Genomic DNA, 19,551 nt, shown 5'->3' with positions numbered 1-19,551 from the left:
TTAATGTTTCCGCCTACTTCCTCTCCTTGTTGTTTCCTTTAATCCCCCTTATTAGTGGCAACATGGACAAAAAGGCAGGAGAGTAAGTTTTTGTTGTTTTATCAATATTTTGAATTTGTTTGTAATTTTTTTTCCAGAGAATGAACATTTAGATGCACCAAAGCACGTCAGATCTGCTAGATGCTGCTTCCTTTGCAAATCAGTATGCGAGTTTGTTCAGAGAAGGAAAAGCCTTGGTCTGCACCTACAACTTTTAGCCACCGACGCCAACAGTACCAGATTTTCCTCATTATATCTGCTTGTCATAAATATAAAGGGAAGGGTAAACCCCTTTAAAATCCCTCCTGGCCAGAGGAAAAATCGTCTCACCTGTAGAGGATTAAGAAGCTAAAGGTAACCTCGCTGGCACCTGACCAAAATGACCAATGAGGAGACAAGATACTTTCAAAAGCTGGGAGGAGGGAGAAAACAAAGGGTCCGTGTCTGTCTGGGTGATGCTTTTGCCGGGGACAGAACAGGAATGGAGTCTTAGACCTTAGTAAGTAATCTAGCTAGGTATGTGTTAGACTATGATTTCTTTAAATGGCTGAGAAAATAGCTGTGCTGAATAGAATGAATATCCCTGTCTGTGTGTCTTTTTTGTAACTTACGGTTTTGCCTAGAGGGATTCTCTATGTTTTGAATCTAATTACCCTGTAAGGTATCTACCATCCTGATTTTACAGGGGTGATTCCTTTACTTCTATTAAAAGTCTTCTTGTAAGAAAACTGAATGCTTTTTTCATTGTTCTAAGATCCAAGGGATTGGGTCTGTGGTCACCTATGCAAATTGGTGAAGATTTTTACCAAACCTTCCCCAGGAAGTGGGGTGCAAGGGTTGGGAGGATTTTTGGGGGAAAGACGTGTCCAAACTCCATTTTTTCAGGAACCCAGATAAAGTTTGGTGGTGGCAGTGGAAATCCAAGGGCAAAGTGTAAAATTAATTTGTACCTTGGGGAAGTTTTAACCTAAGCTGGTAAAAGTAAGCTTAGGAGGTTTTCATGCAGGTCCCCACATCTGTACCCTAGAGTTCAGAGTGGGGAAGGAACCTTGACACTGCTAGAGGAGTGTTTCCCAAACTTGGGACGCCACTTGTTTAGGGAAAGCCCCTGGTGGGCTGGGCCAGTTTGTTTACCTGCCGCGTCCACAGGTTCGGCCGATCGTTGCTCCCACTGGCCGCGGTTCACTGTGCTCGGCCAATGGGGGCTGTGGGAAGTGGCGCAGGCCGAGGGACGTACATGAATTGTCAGTGGGCAGGATTGAACTGGGACCTTTGAAGTTTAGTGCATGAGCCTCTACCGCATGAGCTAAAAGCCAACTGGCTGTTAGCTATGGCTGTAGAGCAGACTCATTTTATCTCTCTCTTTCAGTGGTCTCAGCGCCACTAGATGGGACAGAACACCACACCCAGAAGTATATCACTATACAAAGAATCAGAAACCACCAATATGAAGATCCAAGTTAGTCCCTGTAAGCCGCCATGCATTTTGTGTTTTTGTGCAAACACAGATCAGCGTTTAGCACTTTCTTGCCAAACCACAAAGGAAAGCAAATGAGACAAGGGAAGTGGGAGGAAAAGGCAATCTGGGCAGTGAGGAAATTTTACTTGGGAGCAGAGAACACAGGATGGGAGATTTCATGGATTCTCTCCAATGACTTAATAAAATACTTTCGATACAAGAGGAGCCAGGCTAGGGGGAAATGTACTTGCAGATTAGAGATGTGCTGAGGATACCTTGTTTTTTTAACCTCCTTTCATCCAAGAATCTCAGAGCCTTTCAAACATATTAATCAAACTTTGGATCATTGCAATGAGGTATGTTCGGTATTATTAGCTTATCTATCTGTATAATGGGTCTATCTTATCAAGAAGCCACAGAGTGAGTCTGTGGCAGAGCCAGGATTAGAATCCAAGAGCCCAGATTCCTAGTTCTCTGTTCTACCACTAGGCCACTTTGTAAACTTCAAGTTCCAGAATCTGAGCACACAGCTCAGGAGGAGGGTGTGTGTGTGTGTGTGTGTGTGTGTGCGCGCGCACATGCGCGCACGCGTGGATGACTTTAAGACCACCCTTGTTCTGGTGGAAACTGAATGAGGCTAGGGTTCGTATTCACCATTGGATTCCATCGTGATGAAATCTTTAGATCTTTTCTTGGGAGATTTTAGCCCTAAGCACCTAAATGGTGGAAACACTCAGCCATCTCAAAGGGGGGAAATCTCATAAGATCAGACCTGTATGTGAGATTTCCGCCATCTTGGGCTGAACTGCAGCAAGGTCTAATTGGAACCAATGATCAGTCCATCTTGCACTTTCAAATCCTGTTGGGGATCCAAACCAGAAGGGACAGGCTGGCGTCAGGATTCAAGTCTGCACCACCTTTGAAATTTGAAGTGGTTTGGATGTGAGGTTCTGGTTCTGAACCGTGGTTGATGCATGGAAACAAACTTTGTGTCCCATCATCACCTTATATCACTTATTGCCTTTCATGCACATTCAGACTAAAATGCATTGTTAAATGGATTTAATCCCCTACTCCAGTGTCTCAACTCAATGTCTTTGCAAGCTTGCATGATTCAGATTAACGTATGCCCAGGGGGGGCCATAAAAATAGACCATACCTCCTCCAGCTGCACCATGAGAGTAACGTTGTGCCCTTGTTCTGCGGTCAGTTTCCCATCCGAAGTGATGATACGCAGTCCACGGGGGGCCTTGCCAGGACACTGCTGGGGTTTAGCTGTGTACTGTTCTCTCACGCCATCTGTGCAGTTATTAGACACAACCTTTCTGTACCTGCAAAGAGAGAGATCTCTGTGTAAGGAGGAGATGCAGGGAATCAGAAGTTCAAACCAGGCATGGGAAGTTTTCAAATTTGCCTCAGGTTGGTGAGGCTGAGGGCAATCTGGCTTCTAAGTATTTTGTAGATAAGTGGTCCAGTCACACTTTCCACATGCCTACAGTGCACAAGCAGCCTATAATATAACGTTTTCAACTGGATACAATATTCTCATTCATTGCTCCTCTAACGAGTTGCATAGTTTTGCTGGACACTATTAAACCGCTGCCGTCCTGCACTGCAGAGCTTTCTGCTTCTCAGTTGGGCATGAGCCAATTCTCTCTTAACAAGCCAATCTTGCACTTTAACCACCTTTCACCTGAGGATCCCAGAGCTTTTAAAACACATTAATTAAGCTTTGGATCACTGCAGTGCAGTACATTCAATATTATTAGATCCATTTTACATAAAGGCAAGCTAGATCATCAAGAAGTCACATAGTGAGACAGTGGCAGAGCCAGGATTAGAATCCAAGAGCCCAGATTCCTAGTTCTCTGTTCTACCACTAGGCCACTTTGTAAATTTCATGGTCCAGAACCTGAGCTAGAGCTGAACACAGCTCAAGAGAGTGTGTGCACACAGATGACTTTAAGACCATATGTTTTATCACAGCAATTTTGGGCCCACCAGGGTAACAGTTTGGACCCAGACCCAAGACAGAGCAGCCTGAAGGTTGCTCTGTCGTGCACTGGCTGCTGAGACTATGGCATCTAGAGATCAGCAGAATTTAGAAGGTGCTGGAGGGCAGGATCTGGCCCCAGGCATCTGAAAAATGCTTTGGGATTTTTGGAACACAGACAGCTGTAGAAAGATATGGGTTATATTTTTATTCTAAGGTTAATCTGTTAAGTGCAGCACAGCTGTGTTTATCTAATGCACAATACACTGTAAACCTCTCGAGAAAATGTGTTCCTTTCCCTTGTAAGATGCCATTGTTAACCCCAACTTGCCTCTATTTAGTTTTTCTCTTTTAAGTGGATTTTTGGTGTTGCCACCACATTCCAGGGAGAGGACATTGCTGTTCTAAGGCAGATTGTGTTTATGGAGTCACAAACAGGGCTACATTATATTTATCAGTGCTGAAGGAAATGGGCTAGATCCTTGGACCCATTTGTGCAGCTTGTGAGCTTACGAGGGGCTGATGTATAGCTGTCAGTTCTTTGTGCCTGTTTTATGCACCTTGTACTTAGCAAATACAATTAGAACTTGACACCTGCAACTCCTGTTGACCTTAGCTGCAACTGCCACTGATTTTAATGGGGCTGTAAAGGATCATGGAGTACTCACAACTTCAAGGGTTATCTACTTATTATTCTCTTTCTTCAAATTTAAACCCAATTCTTATTGCCTTTCTCTAGCATGTATCCCACTCCCAGCTTTAATCACTTGGATTTTCTTCAGGCTTTAGGACATGACCCACAGTCCACTGAAGTCAACGGCAATCTTTGCACTGACTTCAATGGATGTTGGATAAGCCCATAGATCACATTTGTCCCATGCTCTACAGTTTGCTTGTAGCATCATTTTTCCAGAGCAGGTTTAAAGAAGAAAATAAAAACAAACAAACAAAAACTAGAGAATTATGGGCTTGATCCAAAGCCCACTGAAGAAGTCAATGAAAAAACTCCCATCAACTTAATCAGTTTCGAATTGGACCCTGTGTGTCTCAGGAAAAGTAGGCTTTAAACAACTCTGGGATGACAGCTTGCAGATCCCATGTGGCTGAGGGCTGCAGGGTTGGATTTGCTAAAATCATCTTCTGTAAATCCACTTACCCAGTGCTGTTGAGATAACTCTGTCCAAAGCTACAGTCTTTTGACAAGGACGACGGGTTATACCAAAACGCTGGTAGACACTGGCCATTGGTGTGACGCTCATATCCATAATCACTGTTTTATCAGAAAAATAATTGACAAGGAAATCAGACATTAACTCATCCTCACTAATATGGATGCAATGACTCCGGGTCCCTTTCCTGCCTTTTCAGCTTGAAATGATATAATAAATACAGCACCTGGGCCTGATTCTGCTTTTGACTTCAGTGGCGTTCACCTAGATTTAGGTCCGTGTAAGCATGAGCAGAACGAGCCCTGTTGTTTCTAGTCCTGGCGGTTTATGAAATCATGGCTTGTAAAAGGTCAGGCCTAGATTGGTTTCTCGGTCGCGCATGGCTTCGTGGTTACAGACAGATCCAGGAGCCAATGTAGCAAATCCCAGAACTGCCAGCAATTTTCAACTGCTGCTGACTCAGTGATGCTTTAGGAGCTGAACAGCTTAAGTCCAAACTGATGTTATGTGGACAGAACACCGCCTGCGGCCTAAAGCAAATTTGACAGCCCTGAGAAAGCTTTCTAGAGGAACAAACTCCCGCACAGGATTTTTGGTATGGAACAGAAGGCGGCTGGGTTTTTTTCATTTCTGCATTAGTTTGGAAAAGGAGAAGTTCTCCATAATGTGTGTGTCAAAAGGAGGAAGAGGATTGAGCTGGTGGAAAATGGATATTATTTCTCTCTTAATTTTCCCCTTGGACCGTAACTGGAATGCTGTTTCAGAGTAACAGCCGTGTTAGTCTGTATTCGTAAAAAGAAAAGGAGTACTTGTGGCACCTTAGAGACTAACCAGTTTATTTGAGCATGAGCTTTCGTGAGCTACAGCTCACTTCATCGGATGCATAGCATATCGTGGAAACTGCAGAAGACCCTGACTCTGTACACTGTCCTGTACATATTCATCCAGTTGCATCATGGCTTTGCAATGGGGAATATTAATTACACAATGCTCTTGGTTGCCTTTTTTAAATTTTAGAACATGGTCTTCTTAGCAGATCTCCTGTTCTAAAATCCACTCTCCTTTGTAGAAAGTGGCCTGATAACAACTACCTCAAGGAGGAGAAACTTCTTAGAGGAGGCTTGGATGGGCGTTAAGACCTTGAAGGAAAGGAGACAGGACAGGAGACACAGGAAGTGGAAGGAGCCAGGCTGACGGGATTGTATATAAAGAGACCCAGGGAGTTCTTCCTGTAACTGGACCAGAGATGGCGTTCCAGGAAAGCGACTACTTTGTTTTTAATTCCAAAGAAGAGATGGTCAAACGAGAGTAAAAATTGTAAAAACCTTTTCCCTGCTTTGACGTCAAAATGCTGGCTTTCAAAAGTTTCAGTTTAATTAAAATTTTGAACTATAAGCAACATTGCAAAGGAAAAAGTCATGAACAATTTACAATACTTTTTGTATTCCAGCAAGATTTGCCATCAAAATTTGAAAGCTTTAAACATTTCAACCAGTTCTATTCCTGAAGGCCTAGAAAAGAAATGGTGCAAGGTGGCTTAAAGGGATACAACTGAGAGTAAAGGAATGAAATTGGCCAAAGGAAAATGTAGGCTGAATATCAGAAACATCTTAGTGAGGTCTAGTTGACTACGGAATAGTGTTCTTGAGTGATGCATTGGAAGGCCCATTGTCTGGCATATTTAAAACTGGATTTACAAAGTATTTGAGGATATAATCTAGGAAACAGTCCTGCAATTTCCAAGCGATGGACTAGATGACCTAAAATGATCTTTTTCCACCCTTAGTTTTTATGATTCAATTTTCAGGAGCCTAGTTCCTAACATACCAATGACTGACCATTGCTTAAGGGCTTTAGAAGTTCAAGCCAGGCTTGCCAGGCTGCCAACTGCTCCTGTAATCATCCTTATTGGAAGAAGGACACCAGGGCTATGGAAATATTCTATAAGGAGAAGTAAAATAATTTTCATTTGCCTAGAGAGAACAAATATTTATGTACAAACAGGACCTCGTTTCTTTGTAATTCCATTGTTGCCACGTTGAAACGCTATTCCTGAGTTATCATGTGTCAATAAAATTAAAAATCTGTAACACTCTACACACAGCTAGTCCATAATCAGTTTTGTTTTTCACCTAATAGTGAAATCTGCCCAGAGGGGATCAGCATCCAAAGTCCAATTTAATCCAACAATATTGGTTTGTAATTTCATATTACACACACACGCACACACACACACACTCTACAAGTCTGATTACAGTTGAAATCATTTGGGTACTGTATTCAGGCATCTGGATAGACCAAACCTGAATTAACTAGGTTTGGCTGTGTTTGTTCCTCAAAGTCACACAGTGAAATTATATGTTCCGGAGCAGAAATAGTTTTCCGAAGTACAGAAGTTCTACTGTGACCTTCTGAGCTTTGCAAGTCTGTGCTGCCTTGATAAAGACATACAGAAATATCATACTAGTAAATGACATAAACTGCTCTTCCATATCTCTCTAGGGATGCACCAGCTCCTCTTTCCCCTCTGCAGACTTGGAAACTAATGAATTTCTTGGCTACTGTCTGGTGCACACAGAGCACTGAGGATGGCAACAAATCTCTGCCTACGGTTTGGCACAACAGGCTTTGTTGCAATGGAGAAGGAGCAGCATCAGTTGGATCACCGTAGCATAATCTAGACTACTGAAATCTGAATGCATCAGGGATGGACTGCAAGCAACTAGCAGTCTCATTGCCAGACATCTGGTGTTCAGACTAGCTACATTTTGTGCCAGACTCAGAACAGCACAGGTGAGAGAGATGAAGTGCTCATCAATGACAGTGCAGCATATATTAAAAGGGATTATTTTTATGAATATTAGAGTTCTGATTCTGCTCTCAATTATACTGGTTTTTCAGTGCTCACCTCCACAGGCTTAACTGGAATCACACCTAATTGGCAGTGTAAATAGATAAAAATCTTGATTGCAGGGATCTATAATTCGGCTTCTATTTAGGGTCAAAGACTAGAGGGAAATCAAAAAATATTGTAGACTCCCCAGACCAAAACCAAAAAACAAAAACCAACTCTGCAAACTGGCGTTAAGGTTATAAATACCATTTAAGGGAAAAGAAAATCTTAGAAGAACTTCATAGTTTACATTATCCTGTCTCAGCATAATATACATACATACACACACACACACACGGAAAGTTTCAAGTTAAGGTTAAACTATTAGAAGTCAGATCTGAAAAAGAAAGATTTGATTTTCAGGGCCCATTTTAAGAAAAGGAGAAGTTATCAATAATGTGTGTGTCAAAGGGAGGAAGAAGATTGATTGGTGATGCATAGGCGATGCATGTTTACAGGCACTGGAAGGGAAAGTTGGTGGCAGAAGAACATGAGGAAGAAAAAAGAAAATCTTGGGTCGATGATGTGATATTCTGGATGGTTCAAAAGGACTATTCATCCACAGAGATTAGCGGAGGATCGTACAGAATGGGGTACCATAGTTGCAAACCTCCAGTAATGGAGATGCCACATAAGAAGAAACTATTAACAAATCTGTCACTGCAAAGGATAGAAATGTCCAACTAGGATTTCACTCAGATAACAATAACCCTGTCCATGGACCACTCTGCTCACATCATCCAAAAATCAGGAGACATCTTAATGCCTGAACCCAGGATCTCCTCCACACTAACCAGCTGACCTTAACAATACAGGTCAGTGCTGTCAGAAATTGAAAATGCCACCTGCCTTTTGACCTTTAAACCTTACATCCATTAAGTGACACAGAGTCAAGGTACCTGGGGATACAGGCATCTTTAATTCCATACGGCCATGGCTCACCTAGCTAAATCCCCTTGTGGAAAAGTCCTACAGAATTTAATAGAACTTGGTAACCTTTCCATGGAATTTTTAAAGTGACCTTTAGAATAGGGATCTAACTCTGTCTTAAGAGTTTTATATTGCCACCCCTCACTGTAGGATCCAAGACGTAGATCTTTAAAGGCGTTTAGGCACCTTTTGAAAATCCCACTAGGTGCCTATCTGCATCTTTAGGCACCAAAACACCTTTCAAAATCTGGCCCCAAGTGCCTAAATAATATATCTGCTAATAAACCGTTACTTAAATGTTTACAAATTCTACAGAAAAAAGAAATCATTCTCTATATAGTTCTATAGGTGTTCAGAGTAATTTATATGCACACATACTGTAATATCTATAGAACCCTATTAGTTTCACACCTATCAATTAATTAGGACTTATTTGATTCATCTAACCTCAGATACTATAGCTGCAGCCACATGGACAAGCCTTCTTAAAGGCCCCAGGAAAACTCCAGAAATATATATGTTTTAAAGTAACTACAGACAGCTTAAACCCCTCAGTGTAAATAAGAATCAGGCCCAATGGGAATACTAATGGAATAAGGCGCTAGAAACTGGCCCGAAGTTAGCTGACCAAAGAATTGACCCAAACAAGGATTTCTTTCTGTGACTACAGGTGTTGCTATGGGAGAGACACTGCTGTGAGAGTGTTCAGGCTGTAAAAAGGACTAAAATGTCAGGTGAGCTGTAGCTCACGAAAGCTTATGCTCAAATAAATTTGTTAGTCTCTAAGGTGCCACAAGTACTCCTGTTCTTTTTGCGAATACAGACTAACACGGCTGCTACTCTGAAACTGGTAAGTTAGTGCTTTAATAACATGCGATTAGCGGTGTAATCCATTTACCCAAATGAATAAGTACAATCTAGTTTCTAGGCAGTTGCTAGGAAGGATTTGCCTTAGGAATGGAAGCTAAGTTCAGGTTTACCTCATTTCTGAAGCACTACTGCCCTCTGGCTGTGAGCCACAGACCATGCAAGTACCTGCAGCTTTGCCTTTGTCCCCTAATGTTTTCTTCTTTAGCTAATTACAGGGGAGGTTCCCTAGCAGGAGAGCTCACCAAAGCCGGAAGTTACTCACAAGGTTGTTCAGCCTTGTTGAGGGGGAAACAACCAACCTAGCCTCAGCCAGTAGTTCTCTGTTCTTGGTTAGATAAAGATTGTAAATGTCCCCCAAATTCTATGAGATTTCTAGGAGAGAAGCTCTACAAAAAATTTTATTTTATGAGGGCATATTTGTTGCTTTGGTCAGGGGAGACACACAGAAGCACCCACACGCAATTTTAGATCCTAAGTCAAGATTGACCTGTGTTAGCACAACAAAAAAGGGCCGCAACATCAGTGGAACCAGCAGAATTGCTGTCCTGATGCCCTCTCCTTCCTCCAGATCAAGGCTTGCTGTTAGTCACTAAACTCATTTCTTTCTCTTTGGCTTCCCAAGGTCCTCTGGGAAATCTAGGTAAAACTAAGTGACTTTTTATATTAAAAGGAAAGGAAATCAAGTGGCCTATTTTAGTTATTGCTACTGAGCTGGGCTTTTTCCCAGGACAATATGGTGGGCTGTGCGGACACCAAAATGGATCAAAATCAAAATCCAATTCCAGAAAGTGAATGAATCAAAAAAGGAGAGAGAAAGAAAAAGAGAAGAGGAGGGGACAGCGATATTTGCCCCAGTGACTGTATGTTTGTATCTTCTGTGCTACAACAAAATCATAGTCGTAAGAGCTGGGAAAGTCCTCATAGCCGAGCTAGACCTGTTGCCAGCCAGCACAGCATTGTTTTAATAGTATTTTGTCCAGCTTGCTTTTAAAGGTCTACCGGGATCCTGGCCTGATTTTCAAATTGTACCGAGCGTCATTGATTCCCACAGATTTCAGTGGGATTTGTGGGTGCTGATCAGCTCGGAAAAGAAAGCTGCAGGTTCCAATGCTGCAACATTTCCTTGGGAGACTACACCAAATCTAGCAGATGTCTCTCTCTCTCTCCTCAGGAAGTTTTCTCCATTTTTTTTTTAAAGTAAACGTAGAAGAAATATGCTTTTTTCCTCTTGTAAATTTCATCACATTGCTCCTAGCTCTACAATGCAGTGCCGTGCCTGGAGCCCCAGATTTTCAGTTTAAGTGAAAGACAACTAATAAAACCCACTGATTCAGTTTTAAGGAAATAAACAATGAAAAAAGAGAAAACACCAGAGGGGAGGGCAGGGGGTGGGGGTTGGGGGGATGTAAAAGGATTTTCAACAGAACTGACTCCCTGTGTCCACAGTAAATTACAACTGGTCAACCCCAGGGGCAGTCCTCACTTAAACCTTGGCTGTTATGGTCCCCAACAGACATTCAGCAATCCAGAGTAGCTGGAGCCCTGGCCACACCCCAGTCATCCCCTAAATTCCTCCTTAGCCTGAGCATGCTCCTGGCACACCCTTATGTTGGAAAGGGGTCAGGTTATGATAAGGCCATTCCACTGGTCCTACCCCACCCAGGCAATGCCCTTAAACCCATGATATTCCCCAGTGGGAAGATCTGGCTGGTTCCTATCTTCTTTACACTGCCAGAGTGATGTAAACGAGCTCGGATGCAGCTCAGAATCAGGACCTCTATGTGCATGAAATGTCAAGAGACGCAAGGAACCATATGATGCGAAAATATTCTTAAAACCAGCTGGAGCTCAATGGGATGTGAGGGAGTCACAATCCCAATCCATGGGAAGACATATCCAGACAAGAATAGCTAATGACAGTGCCCAGCTGCACTGAATGATCTTTTCGTGGTTACACATGGAGCCGCTCCTCTCTGTTAGATCACACTGCCCTGTATTCCAGAATCCCAGCACGCCTGCCACAAATCTCTTTGGGGGACAATGCTCTTTGAGGATGAGATCATTAAAGCAGCTTATCAGGTTTGAGTTACACTTGCAGAGTTAATTTATGGCACCAGTTATTTTTATTCATTTGTCTTGGCTTTTACTGGCTGTCTGTTTTATACTGAAAAAAAATCAATCAATTATAAGAGAGGACAAAAACAAGTAAAAATCATCATATCCTTGGAGCAACACATACAACAAGGCTGCAAATAGCGAATGAGCTGAATCTCTTAGGGCCCATGTTACAGCTTATGGGTTTCAGAGTAGCAGCCGTGTTAGTCTGTATTCGCAAAAAGAAAAGGGGTACTAGTGACATCCGATGAAGTGAGCTGTAGCTCACGAAAGCTTCTGCTCAAATAAATTGGTTAGTCTCTAAGGTGCCACAAGTCCTCCTTTTCTTTTAGCTTATGGGTTGAATTCACAACATGTCACAGATCCTGGTGGAGGGCCTCTGGCAATGGAAAGGGCACCCGGAGATGAGCTTGGCGCAGCACAAAATAACCACAATACCTCTCTGCTCAGGAGTTCACGCCTAGACAGGTCAGCCCCCAAAGTGTGCAGTGCTGCACAGGATAGGGACATGAGCTAGACAACAGGTGGATATGGCAATTCAGCCTCACTGGAGCCTTTGCAAATGGTGATCCTGACAATTTCTTCGGGGAGTTAATGCTGCCTGTTCCAGCAGATCTCTGAGTCACTCTTTTCCTGAGCTGTTGCTTTATCCTTGCACCAGCAGGGGGTGGTCGATCTACATACCTGCCCAAACATACTCCTCTATATATCTGCAAGGCTAACCCTTTGTATGCCGATCAAGTGAGTATCATGTTGGCATGGGCAGAAGCACATCTCTCATGTGTATCCCATCTGCATTGCTCACCAATCAAAGTCTGCCTCCGTGCAAACACATGGTTCCGATGCCATGGCCCCAGCGTATTTTCCCTGCATGCACTTCTTCTCCGATTTGCGTTTCCTGTAGATCCGTTTTGCTCCCATAATGCATGCTTCTCCCTGAAAACAAAAACAAAACGGTCTATCCTTACGCCATCGTTATCATTTTTGTCACCCCAATTTGGTAAATTTTAACAGTTGTGTTGACTGTATTACAGGATGATTCTGTGGGCCGAATTCTCTACTGGTGTAGAGGAGCAGCAACCACTGTTGAAGCCAAAGGGGCTGCATAACGTATACCGGCAGACAATCTGGCCCTATCGGCTAATGTGTGTATCCAAATGTGGACCAAAAACTTTTCCACAAAGTCCAGGAGTATTTGAATCCAGAGTTTTGATTTGCGGATCAGATTGATTTGTACCGTAAGTACTGTAACAACTGACAGCACACATTGATCCCTCTGATCTCTGAGATACTGAAGAGACAGGGCTAGTCCATTTTTTCAGTCTTCTTTTTCAGCTAACCAGCTCTACTGAACTCTGTCATTTGTTTGTACATAAAGCTACTCCATACATTTGGAGTGCAGGATGAGCGTATTGTCTGTTATGCACTGAACTCAAACACTTGTTATATAACTGACTCAAGCACCCTGCAAAATATTTTTTTTCTCTAGGGAAATCACAGAAGAGAAGGCTCAGACTTGCACTCTCAATAGGAACCCAATCTAGAGGCAAGAATTCGGGGCAGTCTTCCATTAATAGTTTCACGTGCTCAGAAGCAGACGTAATCAAAGATGGACTGTGCAGACCTTGGCTTTGTAGCTTATGCAAGCACAGAAAGACAAAAACAAAATACATTTGTCAGGCTTGTTATATTTTAGTCCAGTTTGAATTCCTGGATGTAAATGGAGGTTTTTTCGCAGCTTTGCCTGGCTCATGTAAACGAAGGGCAGAACAGTGCCCAGTGTAAAACAGACTTCACAGGAGATGTACATCAGCTGACAATCTGACCCATAGTTGGGACTTCAGGGTGGCATGTGTGTCTCACTGGAACAGTCAATCTAAGGCCAGCCCACTTTAATTTTATGTTACCTCTTAAACCCTTTCCCAAGAAGTTTATAAATAGATATGCCCTATTCTCTGACAGTGTAAAGGAGTTCGGCTCTATTGACTTCAATAAGCCACCAGACCATTTGGGCCATAGTTCATTCTAACCCTACAGAATAAAAAACACCATGTAAAAAGTGTCATGAGCTAGGAATTATACTCTAGGGCCTAGATTCCCAAAAGTATTTAGGTGCCTAACTCCCACTGACTGTATTAGCACTTAGATGCCTATTTACTTTTGAGGATCTGGGCCTACATGACTATCTGAGCCATGCTTGCAGGTGTCCAGGGAAAACTTGGAACACCTGCTTCTTTCTAAGCCCTGGCTTGCATCCATAGAGATGGAAGCAGCCCATAGGCTGCAGCTTGAAGTCAGTGTATAACTGAAATGAAATATTACAGACCAGTAATAGTTTCATCCGGTGACTCTGAGCCACCAAGTTAGCAGGAAAAGAGCTTGGTCTTCACCAGTGTTCAGCTGCAGAATCAGCAAGACCTCAACTCACATCCAGTTTCATGCTTCTTACCTGGCTATGGAGCTGCCACGGCCGGTAGTCCTCTTCTGCACATCTCCTGTCAAAAATGGACTTGTAGTCCACTTTCACCAGCTGCCACTCCGAGCGATGGCTGAAGTGTCCGAACACTCTACAGAGCACAGGAAGGAAGAGTTTATACATTCAAAGGCATCGCCAATGCAGCCTGCTCAGTATGGAATTTACCCAGGGTCAAATTTTCAGAAGCATCAGAGGGTACATCCACACTGTAGACTTCCCAGTTCAGGGAGATGTACACATGCTAGCTCTTTTGGAGCTAGCACCTAAAAATAGTAGCGTGGTCCCATACATAGCCTGGACAGAGGTGTCTTTACAGAAGGATCTGGCCCAAGTAAGTGTTTATGGTGCAGTTCTCATCAGAGTTTACTTGATGTTGGCTGTTTTCCCTTTACACGGTCACTTACGTCATGATCAGAGTCTCCTCGCCGGGCTCACCCAACACCCCATCAACAAAGAGTGGGGTGGACGTGAAGCTGTACTTGCTCCAGGATCTCCCTTCATCGAAACTTAACCTAGTGGGAAAAGCAGAAGCGTCACCATCTCTCAGACACAGCTGCAGGAAATGGAGCTGCTCGACATAAAGAGACAAAAGGTAGGAGCCGCCTCAACAGCGAGGCAGGCCAAGTTTTAAAAAAAATGACTAAGGATTTTGGGTGCCTACTCCGAGTTGCTTTAAAGGTGCTTGATTTGCAGCACATTCTGAGCACCCGCCCTCTGAAAATCAGGCCTTTTCAGATGTCACAGGGTGAGCATCATAATGCTGAGGCTTCCAAAACCAAATCGCTTTTGATAATCTTGATTTTAATGCCCCACACAAAGGTTTCTTCTGGTTTGGCTAAAAGGTCTCCATCCCACTACTGCTGAATCCTTTTAGCCTGCCAGAGCAAACAAACAGCTGTCTCTGCTCTTGGCCACCGCAGTCTAAGTCCTAAAAAGAACTACTTGTTTTGGGCATCATAAATCAGAGCATTGATCAAGCTAGTCTGGCATGATACTGCTAATCAGTGGCCAATACTTAAGTGGTGGTAACTCATGAAGTCATGTGTGAGACTGTAATTTTAAGGGCAATCCACAGGACTCCACAGCCAAGATTTTTAAAAAGTGACTTGTGATCTTTCAGCTTGAGATACCTTAAAAGGAGCTATTTTCAGAGTGCAGGAGCTTGGCACTTTCTGAAAACAGGGTCCCTTTAAGGCGTCTCAAGATGAAAATCCAAAACCACTTGTCGCTTTCTAAAATCTTGATCTGTGTGTGTTCGATATTGGCAAGATGCTGACTGTAGTGCTGGCTACGTAATGATAAACGGCACAAAGCGATGCTCTGTCCGGGTACTACAACAGCTGCTCCTAGTGGTGACAATGCTACTTTCTGTGTTGGATAGCCCTGATGCTATCTAAGAAAGGTGTGGCCTAACCGCTGCCCTCCATCTAGGAGATAATTTCAGCCACTGATTTGCAAATAAAGCACATCTGGAACTCATTAGGAGACTGAGCCTACTCCAAACTCCAACTTAATGGCCAGACTCAAGGGGCCAAACCTTCACCTGGGGTAGATCAGTGTAGTTCCACTGATTTTAATGGAATGATGCTGATTTACCATCACTGAGGATCTGGTGCCAGAACTGTAACCTGTTTCCCCACTTGCACTTATGTGTGAAATCACCGGCACTGCTTTAGCCTTATCGGAGTGAATGCATGTAAATTTCTTAATTGACACATTCCGGCATTTAGCTGAAAAAAATTAGTCACAGTTTAACTGTCAGCAGCACATAATCTGGAATGAAGGACTCCCTGACAAATGGGATCAGCACGGTCACAGTCATTACCACAGATGTCTGATAGGCAAAGACGTGTGTTTCATGGCGACCAGGACTCCACCTTGATCCAAGTACAAAACACTGTGCTCCTCTTCAAAGATCTGCAAAACATACATATACCCAGGTCTGTTTTCCTTAGCCTTGATAAAAGGCCACACTCTTATTCAGGAAGAGGCACTGGATGGGGATATGTTTACCAAACTACGGAGCAGGGGAAAGACACATTATTACCCAGACAGTTCCGATTTTTTATGTTGCTATCTTGCTGCCCCCTTGTCAAATGAATTTCATCCTGCTAGCTGGTAGGGAGAATCTATTTGAAATGTGATACTTTTAGATCATCACTCATCCCTACCCTGCAGAGTGGGGAGCTTTGTTTGAGGTGCAGGAAGCTTCACTTTGCAGGTGTCTTACAAAGACCATATGGGAGGGGTTTGAGAGAACAAAGAGAGCTGGGCAAACAATGCAAAAAATTATTTCCCTCAGTATTTGTTTACATATTAAAACAGGTTTCCTTTGGCCGGGTCCCTTTTACATTCTCCTTCTGCAAACATCCATGTAGTCCAGTTTTGGTAGTAGTCCTCAGATAGCACATTTTAAGGACGCTGCTTGGCTAATTTAGGAATTCAGATTTTAGGGGTCTAATCTCATGTCCATTGACCTTGATGGAAAAGCTTCCATCCACTTCAATGACACAAGACCAGGTTCTAAATGTATACACCTGATCATAAGAGTTGCACTCTTCCAATCAGAGAGAAGATATGGTACTCTGTGACCAATCACAACAGAGCTCGAATTTTGGATTTCAAATAGCGAGCCATGGAATGAAAAGGAGTTTGTGTAAAATGCTCTTGAATAGCAAATAAATGATGGAGACCCAGGATTTGTTTGCAGCCATTTCCCCAACAAAAAGGTGAGAAGATCCTTCGAACAAATTATTCATTTTATTAATTATTCACTCAGCTCCAGAAAATATAAAGGCACATTTCCAGTAGAGAGGAAAGTCAGTCCAGTGGTTCATGCTTGCTTGGGACTTGAGAGACCTAGGTTCATTTCCCTAGTCTGCCCTAGACTCTCTGTATGACCTTGGACAACTCAGAGTCTCTCTGTGACTCAGTTCCCCACCAGTTCCCGTAGAATGGAAATAACAGCACTTCCCTACCTCGCAGGGGTGTGGTGAAGAGGAACACACCGACAGTGTGAGCACTCAGATACTGCAGAGATGCGGGTCAGGTAAGTACCACAAAGAAATAGTTTTGTGAGTGTCCCTGGAAATCCCTGCCATTTTCTCACTCTATTCACCTTCGGAACTCCTCTCCACCGCTCAGATCGGCTTGACTCATCCTTTCTTTTTTTAAAATGGGAGCAACATCCAGACTCCATAAATGTTGATCTCTGGGGGAGGGGTTGCGGGGAAGGGAAGTGCTGTATAGCAACATGAAGGACTCTGTTCTCCATTTCCCCACTGCTTCCAGCCCATGCTAACACTGGAATGCTGGAATATCCAGACTGAGTCAGAACAGTGGTCCCTTGAATCCAGCACCCTTCAATCATCAGGGCCAGTATCAGACACTTCAGAATCAGGGCCCAAGCAATGGCGCTCCCCACCCCCAAACTCATCTCTCCTGCAAGGCAGAGCAACTGCCAGTCCAAGACTGACTATTTGCGTTGTCAAAAACATCTAACTATACACTTAATTTCAATGTATGAGAATTATTGCATGTTAAATAAATGCCAGCTAATTATTACAACATATTTAATGGTGCACAGCAGCCATGCATTAGATTATCCAGCCTTCTACCTGATTGCTAAATCTCATTAGTTATGTGCTCTCAGAGCAAGGGATATTTAATTAAGATGCAGAACAGTGGGGAGGAAAGGGGGCAAACACATTTGTTTCAGTAATCACAGTGTCTAACTCGTGTGTCATGAGGCTTTGCTTCTGTGTGTGAGATTTATAGTCCGAGCAGAACGGGAGATATTTTTCATTCTCCATCCATCTTCTTTCAGGTTAAGTCCTTGGCTTGATGTGCTCCATGAAGAAGAAAATATGCTCATGATTCTGCTGTGCTGTCCGGGTCAGAGAGGACCGTGTATTTTGGAGACTATGTTTGTCTTTGCAGTGGTCGTGCTAGTGACCAAGGACTGGATGGGGATCCTTGATGACTGTTTGGAGGGTGTAATCATCAGAAGGGAGAGGAACAGTTGAGGTTCACACAAGAGTATAACTAAGAGTAATATGAAAGGAATAAGAGACAGCACTTGTCCTCTCCCATAATAAATGAAAAAAGGTGACTGCCAATGAAATAGGAAGGAAGAAAACTTAATAAAAGGGAAGTTTTTTTGTTTTTTTTTAAAAACTAAACACATGTTAACCTGTACTGCTCAGTGCCATAGGATATTACTGAGGACAAAAACTTCATCATATTGGGGAAAAAACTAGACATTTATATGGCTACTAAGAATATACACCGTTATATTAGAGAGGATACAAAATGTAAGCGACCCAAACATTCATGCTTAGGAACACAGGAATGAAAGAACCAGCATATTGGATCAAGTCCTGTAGTTCAATATCCTGTCTCAGGGTGGCCAGCACCAGATGCTTCAGAGAAGAAACCCTGGAGTAGGCAGTTATGGGATAATGTGTCCAAAGGCAAACGTTTCCTCCTAACCAAGTTTATTAGAAGTGGGCTAGTAATCTAAGGCCCTGATCCAAAGCCAATTCAAGTCAATGGAAAGGCTCCTATTGATTTCAACAGGCTTTGGATCAGGTCCTAAAGCATGAGGGTTTATATCCCCTTCCCGGAACTAGCCAACCACTGACTGACAGGGGCTTGGTAGAATTTTCCTCTTTTGGACAGGTCCATGGACACGTGTCCATTTCCAAGGTTAACTCCTTCCTTAGAAGCAACTGGTCCAACAAGGACAACTGGCCTGATCCACCGTGGCAATTTCTATGTCATAGTATCTGAATGCCTCACAATGTTTAATTTATCTTCACAACACCTCCATGAGGCCGGGCAGTTTTATTATCCCCATTTTACAGATGGGAAACTGAGGCACAGAGAAGCTAAGTAATTTGCACACACACACAGGAAGTCTATGGCAAGGATTGAACCTGGCTCTCCCAAATCCTATGCAAGTGCCCTACCACTGGGCCTTCCTTCTCTAGATGTCTGCTCCAGCCACCCAAAACTCTAGTGCAGCAAAACTCCCATCGAAAGCCACAACCAAACTCCCTTCAGCTGTATTTGAAAATACCAACCTTGGTGGCTGGGGCACATTCCCACTTTTTAACAGGAAATAGCATCAGAAAAAGCCAGTAGGAATTACCCTACGCTTGGGTTAGTACCAATTATTCTGCCACCAAAAAGAAAAAAAAAACAGATCGCCTTTTTAAAGCAACTCACCTTCCCTTCATTTGACACTCAAGGCTGTGCTTCACGTTATTTACCTGTCTCCACGTGTTCCCAGCGTCCGATGAAACAAACATGCTGATGTCATTGTCTGACAATTCGGTACCGATGTTACCTGTAAGGAGAACCTGATTCAGTGCAACAAGAACATTTTAGGACATCAGAAGGCGAGCTGCCTCAGTGGTACAAATGGATTTTTACCTTTTCCTAAGCAAAGGATTTCAGTGTTGGGGAGAGGGAAGAATTGTGATTTCAGTTTGGCAGGGAAACTTAATTACAAGATCAAAGTCCAAATACTTCTATTTCCATACACAGTGGGAATGCAATAGGTGGAATCTGATGTATACAACAATTTATGGACAACAGATAGTA

The 19,551-nt window shown here is 43.1% G+C and overlaps 1 protein-coding gene across 2 annotated transcripts in view; it reads right to left on the bottom strand.

Annotated features, from left to right (window-relative positions):
* SORCS1 (sortilin related VPS10 domain containing receptor 1) overlaps positions 1-19,551 on the bottom strand; it is a 392,569-nt gene that overhangs the window by 51,869 nt on the left and 321,149 nt on the right. For both annotated transcript variants that reach the window (XM_037905184.2, XM_043551774.1), the window contains exons 12-18: positions 19,218-19,294; positions 15,770-15,861; positions 14,349-14,456; positions 13,918-14,035; positions 12,274-12,404; positions 4,648-4,761; positions 2,658-2,829 (exon numbers count right to left, since the gene is read on the bottom strand). In XM_037905184.2, the coding sequence (XP_037761112.2) occupies positions 2,658-2,829; positions 4,648-4,761; positions 12,274-12,404; positions 13,918-14,035; positions 14,349-14,456; positions 15,770-15,861; positions 19,218-19,294 (812 nt within the window). The remainder of the gene's footprint in view (positions 1-2,657; positions 2,830-4,647; positions 4,762-12,273; positions 12,405-13,917; positions 14,036-14,348; positions 14,457-15,769; positions 15,862-19,217; positions 19,295-19,551) is intronic.

The sequence above is a fragment of the Chelonia mydas genome, chromosome 7 (assembly GCF_015237465.2).
Source record: "Chelonia mydas isolate rCheMyd1 chromosome 7, rCheMyd1.pri.v2, whole genome shotgun sequence".
In the NCBI taxonomy this organism is placed as follows: Eukaryota; Metazoa; Chordata; order Testudines; family Cheloniidae; genus Chelonia; species Chelonia mydas.
This window is presented reverse-complemented; position numbering and strand designations above follow the sequence as displayed.